Here is an 8,653-nt window from a genome sequence, read left to right as displayed (position 1 = left end):
TGAGGCTTCTGAGGGTGGGAACTGCAGGGGAGCTCCTACCCTCTACACTTTCCTGGAGTAGCCCTAGCACCACTCTTGGCAGCTCTGGTAAGGGAGGAAAAGGACTTCATGTTGTCCTCTCTCCCTCTGACTCCCAATTATTGAAAAATCCCTGAAGTAATGACTCCCTTTCTAGAGTAGTCTTCAGAGTGCATACATCTGGGAATGAGCCTTCCACAGGTGCCTGCAGAAGCAGGGCCTCTCTCTTTAACTCAGCCAGATGCCTGGCCCAGGGCAGCTGCTCTTGCCCAGTGTGAGGGGGAAATGGACATGGTGGCTGTGTGCACTGCCTTGGGCCAGTTGATTTGAGCCTGCTGGGCAGCCTAACAAGAATGAGCCTCTCCCATGTGGCATCAGATGCTGCCCTGGGGACCTGAGCCAGGATCCTCTGCCAGGACTTTAAATAGTTGCCCCATTGATGCAGGCTCCTCCAGGTGCTCAGGTTTCCCTTCTGAGCATTGAAGTCAGATGCCAGGGAATGGAGTGGGCTTCTCTCGGACCTGGGGCTCCCCACACATATCTCCTAAGGCTGAGGGATGAGGAGGGGACCTGGCACTTGTCGGTGCCAGAATATAGCCCCACTGCTCACCACCCAGCAGGATCTGGGTGTGGTGGGGAGAGTGCTATTGCCCTGGAAATGACTAGTGTTTACTTTCCCTACAGTGTGGACAGTGGCAATGATAGCGCAGGGTTGTTAGGAGTATTGAATAGACAGAAAATGCTTCAAGATTCTTGGATACTAACACGTTCTCCCTCTTCCAAGCCCTCCCTGCCTCCTCTTTACTTTCCGTCCCCCTTCCCCCTCTCCTGACAAAGCCACCACCATTTTGTAAGAGACTGTACCTTCCCTCCAAAACTGACAGAAAAGTATTTATTAAACCGTTATCACACAATCAACAGGGTCGCCTTAATTCGGGCAGGAGGTCAGGTGAGTGAGAGAATTGAGCTCAGTCAATTTGGGGACGCTCCTCCCAACTTGCTCCAACCCAAGCCCGAGAAGGTCACTTTCTCTTTAAATGCAAATCACTCCCGCCAGCTTAGCTCCCACCCGCTGGCGTTCCCGGGAGGAGCGTGCGGAGGGCGCCGGGCACCGGCCCTCCGGCAACGCTTGGGACCCCAAGCCTCCAGGTCGGTCGCCTTCGAGGAGGTGCGGGCGTGCAGGGCGGGCGCCGCGGGCTGCAGCTGCGTTTGGGGCTGGCTTCGGAGGCCGAGCGTGGGAAACGGAGCCGGGGTTGCCCCGGCCGCTCCCGGGTACGGGGGCTCCAGCTTCCGACCTCTCCTGTCCCTCACGGGGTCACCCCGCCGCAGCAAGAGGCGGACCCTGCGCTGGTCTTCCCTCCACCACGCCCAGACCCATTCGGCGCCCCGCCAGCCTCAGTGCTGTGACCTCGCCTCACCGCCCCAGAGAGAGGAGTCAGGCGGGTGGCAGCAGCGTGGAGGGAGCCGCCGCCAGAGGACCCCTAGAGCGGAGGCTCAGGTGGTGGGCCGGACTCCGCGGCTGAGCGGTGTCGGCCACTCGCGCGGCCATTGTTGGAGGCCCAGGCTGCCCGCTGCCTGACCACCCACCACAGGGACTTGGAGAAGGAGGAGCAGCTGGAAGCGGTCCCTGGGAACTTCTGGAGTCCCTGGCACTTGCGGTTGGGCGTGGGGTGGAAGAGGAGGGATGCCAGTATAAAGCGGGAGCACAGCGAGCCCCGCCCCGTGGGCCCGGACTTCTGCCCATACCCATCCAGGGTCACTGCTGCTTGACACTAACTAGGGCCTTCCCAGGTGTCCCCGCCCCCACCTTGGTCACCTCTCAGGCCTACCGGGTTAGTCAGCGCCTGATAAACAGGGGCCCAGCTAGGACACTCCTAGTCTTTTGCTGTACTCCTGCCATCTCACGTCCACCCTGTCTTTCCTCTCCAGCCCCACCCTTTTAGCCAGAGGGACAGGAAACTCCAACAGCACAGGATAGCTTCCCGGTTTAGCCCCTTCAGACAGGGCCCAGGCAGAAAGGGTCTTATGGGCCTTGGAAGGTCCTTAAAATGCACATCCAGGATCCCAGCAACAGGCAGTGGCACCTGACCCTGCACAGACAAGGGAACAAAGACTCTGACATTTGTGAGAAAACAAGTTGGAAGGTCCCAGGGCCCTTCCTTTGCACCTCTCAGGGGTTGCTGGGTGAAGGGATGACTTTGACCCTCAGAATCTCAATGAGGTTGCTTCCTTCCCAGGCCTGAGGCTTACCAGCACCCAATGGATGACAAAAAGAAGAAAAGGAGTCCCAAGCCCTGCCTGACCCAGGCAGCCCAGGCCCCAGGCACACTACGCAGGGTCCCTGTGCCAACTAGCCACAGTGGCTCTTTGGCCCTAGGACTCCCTCATCTACCATCCCCCAAGCAGCGGGCCAAGTTCAAGAGGTGGGTACAGAAGGGATGCAGGGCAAGGAAGAAGGACTCTCAACTCTGGTTTGAGCCCTGTGGGGGAGGAAGGCAAAGGGGGCCATCAACCTTTAGCCACTAAGCAATAATGGGTGCCTTCCTTGGGGCTGGCTCCCGCTGACCCCTGATTACTCAGAGATGACTTAGATCCAGTACCTATCCTCAAGTGCATATGGCAAAAAGGCCAGATGGATAACTGAGATCACATATTATGAGGCTGTACTTCTTGGGAGGGAGGGAGCAACCTGCCAGAGAGTCAGAGGAAGTTGCTGGATACACTGAAGAGGGAAGAATATTCTAGCTGAAAGCTTGCTTGGCCTAAAAATGAGAGAAAGATATTGCCACAGACTGTGAATTTAGCTCAGTAGTAGAGTGCTTGCCTAAGCATATGCAAGAGCCTGGGTTCCATTCCCAGTGTTTGTGAGTGGGGGGAGATTGCCTAGAAGGTTCCAAGAACCACAGGTTCTTTGGGGGCCATGGAGTGTCAGGGAACAAGAAATGGTGAGGGGATACCAGGGTGCCCAATTTGAATTCTCTGCTGAATTTTTAAAAATGATTGGGAATTTGTTTCCTACCTTATAAAGTGTCCGTGTTTGTTCGCACCAAATACAATGTGTTCTTTCTCCAAATGTTCAAATCAAAATCACTGTGTTCCCCTGTGGCTTTGCATACCTCCTGCTTGAGAGGCATGTTTGGGAACAGCTACAGTGGGCTATAGCTGAAGCTCAGGACTGGACTGAGAATAATAGGAAATGCAGCCTTGAGAGGAAGGAAGGCCAGGTTGGCAAGGACATTCAGTATTATCCCAAGGAAACAAAAAATTCAAAACAGTTTGTAGCCAGGAATGGTGGTGCGCATCTGTAATCCCAGTGGCTCCGGAGGTTGAAGCAGGAGGATCGAAAATTCAAAGCCAGCCTCAGCAACTTAATGAGATCCTAAGACTCGTTGTCCTAAGACTTAGAGAGATCCTGTCTCAAAATAAAAAATAAAAAGGGGCTGGGGATGTGGCTCAGTGGTTAAGCACCTATGAGTTTAATCCCTTGTACTAAAAAAAAAAAAATTAAAAAAAAAAACAGTTTATAGAAGAGGGCAGAAGAAGTGGGGGTGGGGGGTAAGACAGTCTGGTGGCGATAAAGGAAAAGTTACACCCCAAATTACTGAAAGCCAAAGGGAACAAGTAACACGTTCAGAATCACAGGAGACAGGAGGGTAACTGAAGCTCTCCGACAGAAATCCAGGAGTCCCTTGCAGGCATGCCTCTGGCTATGTCATTGGTAGAAAGACTTCTTTTTTGACCTCTTACCTTCTCCCTCCTCACTTATTCCCTTCCTTCTATCCATCCCAGTGTCCAAGCAGGGCCAGAACAAAAAACTTCTATTTGTGTTGATGAATGAATGGGCAGATGGTTTAGATAGATGGCACAGAAGATCCAGGAGCGCCTGGCTGTCCCCCATTCATGGTAATGTACACTCCATACAGAGTAGGCAAAGAGAAATGCCGCCCAGTACTGGCTGGAGGTGGGGGCGGCTCTGCAGGCACGCCCTTGCAGCACTCCTTCCTGACCGAGGTGACTGATGTCTATGAGATGGAGGGGGGTCTGCTGAATCTGCTCAATGATTTCCACTCCGGCAGGCTGCAAGCCTTCGGTGAGTCCTGGAGGCTGTGCAGAGAGGGGCTGTGGGTGGGGAGGGTGGTCCTGGTCTCTGTGGTGGGGCTGGAACAAGGTCCCAGGCTTACTGTCAGGGTTCCTGAGAATGAGGATTGCTCCCATTCCAGGGAAGGAATGCTCCTTCGAGCAATTGGAACATGTTCGAGAGATGCAGGAGAAGCTGGCCCGGCTGCACTTCAGCCTGGATGTGTGTGGGGAAGAGGAGGATGAGGAAGAGGAAGAGGACGGAGTCACGGAGGGGTTGCCTGAGGAGCAGAAGAAGACCATGGCGGACCGCAACCTGGACCAGCTGCTTAGCAATGTGAGTTGGGCACCTTGGATCCTGGGGACATCAAGGGTGGGGAAGATATCTGCTCCCAAGGTCCCTGGTGAAAAGATGGGGGTGCATGAATCCAACAGCAATAAGCCCCTCAGTTTCTATTAGATGAGGGTCCCCAGAGCATTCAGACTTTGTTCTAGTCCCATTCCTTATAGAAACCTTCTTTTCTCTATCGACAGCTGGAAGATCTTAGTAATTCTATGTATCCTTTCTAAGACTCCACAGTGTACATGTCTTGCAGATGAGGAAGGGATGAGGTGAGGTCAGGTTCCTCCTCCTCACCTCCCTCCCGGAGTGTGCACACATAACCAAATATCCCCACCCCTTTGCAGTCCTACTGAATCAGAATTAGCCACAAACAGCCCCTACCTGGGGGCAATGTAAAAAGAATTTCCCAACCCAAATATCAGGAGAAAGGTGAATGCAGGGATTATTTTTTTACCAATCAAAATCTTTGCAAGTACTTCAGCTGACACCAATGATGGCAAAGTGTGTCTGATGTCCTCCTGCCCTTTCGATATTGAACAATGTATTAATTTAGACTAATCCTCATTTAGCTCTGCAGAGTGTGCATGCGTCCACATGAAGGCAGACACACACACACACACACACACCCCACAGGTCCTCCGGTTCTTCTGACCTGCATGATCTGGAAGAAAAGAAAAAGGGATAAGTGACCTAGCAAGAAGGGTAGGCAGGATGGGCTGCAAGGATATCTCAGGATAGATCACATGTTTGGCATGCATGAGCTCCTGGGTTCAGTCCCCAACACCATTCAGAAAAAGAAGGGCAGGTGGGGACTGAAACCTCAGACCATGGACAGCTCTTTGCACAGATGGGGAAAATAGACCCGTAGGGGATGTTTAGACTGATGAGAGGAACGACTGAAGTCGAAAGCATCACAATCCTTGACTGGCACAGACAGAAACTGCACCTGGCAGAGAATGCTGAGCCTGAGGAGCAGTCAGCTGCATAGGTGTAGTACCCAGGCCCACACTGCCTCTTTCATTCTCTTCAAACTGTGACTTCCCTTCGTGGTGGTGCACGCCTATAATTCCAGCTACATGAGAGACTGAGGCAGGAGGATCTCAAGTTCAAGACCAGCCTGTTACATTTAGACCCTGGCTCAAAATTAAATTTTTAATAAAGGAATGGGGGTGTAGGTCAGTGGCAGAGCGCTCGCCTAGCATGTGCAAGGCCCTAGGTTTCAGCCCCAGGACCGGGAAAAAAAAAATGACTTTACGCAGCTCCCCAGGTGCTATGAAGTTGGGGACATTGGATGGAATTAAACCAAAAATAAAAAGTAAAAAAGTGGCTCCGTGTCTTCCTTCCCCTCCTTGCACCTTTCTTCTCAGAATAAAACAATCCTGCGCAGCACAGAGGGCTTGGAGTCCCCGCTCCGGCGGGAATTGGGATGAAGCTAGTGGCTCCAAGAGAATGAAAGGCCAGCCAGAGCGCTTGGCAGCCAGACGAATCTAAAGCAGGCTAGGTGAAGGTTGCCTTGGAGGCAGCGGGGCGGGGCCTCCATGCCTTAAACTGCGCATGCGCTCGGCGGGGACGTTAGCGTCCTGATGGAGACTGAATTGTTACTTCGGAAAGTGTCGGCCTTGCAGGTTCGGGGCAGAGGGGTGGTCGGGGTTGCACCTAGGGTCTCCTACTTTCAGTAGGGTGAGGCTGTCACGGTCAGTCCCTACCCAACCTCTGGAGATGCCAGCCCACCTCTGCAATTCACGAAGAATGCGGAGATCCATGGACTTCCCTAAGCCCGCACCCCTGACCCGCACGAGCGTGTGGGTCAGGGGAAGATCCGGAAGCGTCTAAAAGCGAGGAGGAGAGTACAGCCCAGCGCCCACTGTCACCTGTCCTTTCCCCGTCGCCATGTCCATTTTTGCAGTCCCCGGGATAACCTCTCCAGAGAATACCCCAAGATATATTCCCTCTTCTAATGTACCAAGGACTTTTAAGCAAAATATATTAGCAAAATTAAAAAATAAACTTCCAAGGGCGTTCTAACTCTCGTTCTCCACACCAGGCCTGTGTCAGGGGCTTCTTGGTTCGACGCCAGTTCCAGAGCCTGCGAGCTGAGTATGAGGCAATTGTACAAGAAATAGAAGGCGACTTGGGCACGCTTCAGTGGACTGCCGGCAGAATTCCCAGGCCTCTGTTTCTCCCAGAGGTAGTACACACCCCAGGGGGAGAAGGGAGAGTAAGGAAGACCTGGCAGGGAATTCAAAGGAGTGATAGAACCTACTCTTCCAGGTGACAGGCCTCTACCTTTGGAAGATACAGCAGACTGTTCCTCACACCCCAGTCCTTAATTAAGATCATGGTGCCAGGGGTTTAGCCCTGGGACTATCATACCTTTCTGGTTTCGCAGAAGGCAAAATCTCAACTCTCCTGGAAAGCAGGAAAGAGGATACCAAGTCCAGAGAAGAAACTATGCAGCCACTTTCCATATAAAGAGTCTGTGAAAGAGGCCCTCTGGGAGGAGATGGTGCTGAAGAAGTCAGGAGAGAGTTCAATAAACCCAGGAAGACTTCCCTGCAGAGATGACAACCTCTGGCTTCAGGTTGAGCAGAGCAGGAAATCCAGCCAAGAGGAAACAAATACATCAAGGATGAAGAACTCAGGTACCTCTCTGCCTAGATCAGGAAAAGTCCCTGATCTCTCAGGGCCTTAGCCTCCCAATCTAAAAAGTAAAAGGGATGTGCTAGATTAGCTGCAACCCTTTTCTCCCTCCCTCCCCTGCCTAGTTGAAGGAAACACATGAGCAGTGAGGGGTTGCCAAGGTCTGGGGCTAAACCAGCTTCCAGTGTCTATAGCTCAATGCATTCTCCTTCCTGTCTTGCCTCCTTCAAAGAAGCCACAGGTCCAGGACCATCCCATAGCCAGCATGAGATCCAAGAGCTCCAGTATCACCGCAGCCATTTGGCCATGGAACTGCTGTGGATACAACAGGCCATCAACAGTCGCAAGGAGGTAGGCACTAACTTTTGGAACAGACGAAGGGTTAGGAGTTAGGGCCTGTGTAAGCAGGCCAACATGTTACAGTATTGTTCTCTCCCAACAGTACCTAATTCTCAAACAAACACTGAGATCCCCAGAAGCAGGCCAGACCACAGATGAGCCCAGCATGTGCACAGACCATGGGGGACTGGCCTGTGAGAAAGCCTGGTCACAACCAAACCCACTGCTGAAGGACCAGTTCTGCAGAGAGAGGACTGCTGGAGAGCTGGACCATGCAGATGATTCCTGCCAAAAAGGCAAATCACAACTCCTTAAGTACCCAGAAAGTCTGGCCACTGTAGACAAAATCACTGCTGGGGCTAAGGGCAGGGAATTGTGCTATAGGAGGGTTGGACCACAGCTGCCTACGCCATCAGACAGCCAGGCTGGAAGGGACAGGTTCACCAAAGGACAAAACCATGAAGGACAGAGCTTTAAAGGGGCCTGCCTACAGCAGACAAAATTCCTAGAGGACCAGATCCTGAGGGGCCTCAAACCTAGGAGCCCCAGTTCTGGGAAGGCCAGAAGACAGCTGCCCGCATTGTGAGGACCCAGATATTGAGAACAAGTCTCCCAGAGACCAAACCACAAAAAAAACCTGACTACCAAACAGCAGGCCACAAGCTATGACCTCTCCAAGGACCACACACATCATTTGTTATGGGACCATGGCAGGACCAAAGCATGGTGCCCTATATTTCAGGAGGATTCAAATGTCAAAGGGCCAGGGCCCCATGGCAGAAGTTCCATAGTTGGAACCTCCAATAAGCCTAGTCACGAAGGCTGGAAAAGCTAGAGGACTGTACTGTGGAGCTCAAGGACACCTGAGACCCTATCTTCCACAAGACTAGACCAGAAAGGAGAGGACCAGTGGAGGGACAGGCTATGGAAGGCAGGACCACCGAGCTAGATCCTGAGGAGCTAGAAGAGGAACAGTTTCCAAAGAGGTTTGCTATGACAAGGCTGTGGTGAAGACAGGCCTTCATCTGCCTCCCCTGCCCTCGTCCCCAGCCATCAATGGCTAGTGGGGCCAACGGAGATTGGAGCAGAGACTAGAGGCATAGTGCAGGGCAAAGGACACCTTTTCATCCTGAGCTTTTGGCTCAATCCAAATTTCAGGTTAAGGATTAGTTATATGGGGAAAGATAAGTGGGAGGCCTGGAAGAGAATAAAAATTTTTCTTGGATTTTGAGCCTG

The 8,653-nt window shown here is 52.6% G+C and overlaps 2 protein-coding genes across 6 annotated transcripts; both read left to right on the top strand.

The window, feature by feature from the left end:
* Positions 1 to 1,042: 1,042 nt before the first annotated feature.
* Positions 1,043 to 5,764, top strand: Ccdc28b (coiled-coil domain containing 28B). Of its 5 annotated transcripts, none has more exons than XM_046468337.2 (6): positions 1,043 to 1,167; positions 2,256 to 2,441; positions 3,942 to 4,108; positions 4,239 to 4,432; positions 4,630 to 4,652; positions 5,372 to 5,764. In XM_046468337.2, exons 2-6 carry the CDS (start codon positions 2,278 to 2,280, stop codon positions 5,424 to 5,426), a joined length of 603 nt encoding a protein of 200 aa, XP_046324293.1. In that variant the 5' UTR covers positions 1,043 to 1,167; positions 2,256 to 2,277; the 3' UTR covers positions 5,427 to 5,764. The 5 variants fall into 5 exon arrangements, with proteins under 5 accessions (XP_046324293.1, XP_046324294.1, XP_046324292.1 ...); XM_046468338.2 differs by having other exon boundaries at positions 1,163 to 1,290; XM_046468336.2 differs by having other exon boundaries at positions 1,165 to 1,186.
* A 202-nt stretch (positions 5,765 to 5,966) lies between these two features.
* Positions 5,967 to 8,642, top strand: Iqcc (IQ motif containing C). Its single transcript, XM_046468329.1, is given in 7 exon segments — positions 5,967 to 6,063; positions 6,483 to 6,626; positions 6,828 to 7,080; positions 7,311 to 7,429; positions 7,521 to 7,999; positions 8,001 to 8,188; positions 8,191 to 8,642. Coding segments are annotated over 7 exon segments (1,401 nt in total). The 5' UTR covers positions 5,967 to 6,021; the 3' UTR covers positions 8,367 to 8,642.
* Positions 8,643 to 8,653: the final 11 nt, after the last annotated feature.

This window comes from Marmota monax, unplaced genomic scaffold (assembly GCF_021218885.2).
Source record: "Marmota monax isolate L192 unplaced genomic scaffold, Marmota_monax_Labrador192_F-V1.1 WCK01_AAM20220418_F8-fsc00008, whole genome shotgun sequence".
In the NCBI taxonomy this organism is placed as follows: domain Eukaryota; kingdom Metazoa; phylum Chordata; class Mammalia; order Rodentia; family Sciuridae; genus Marmota; species Marmota monax.
The sequence above is the reverse complement of the archived record's forward strand: the minus strand, read 5'-3'. Positions and strand labels throughout refer to the sequence as shown.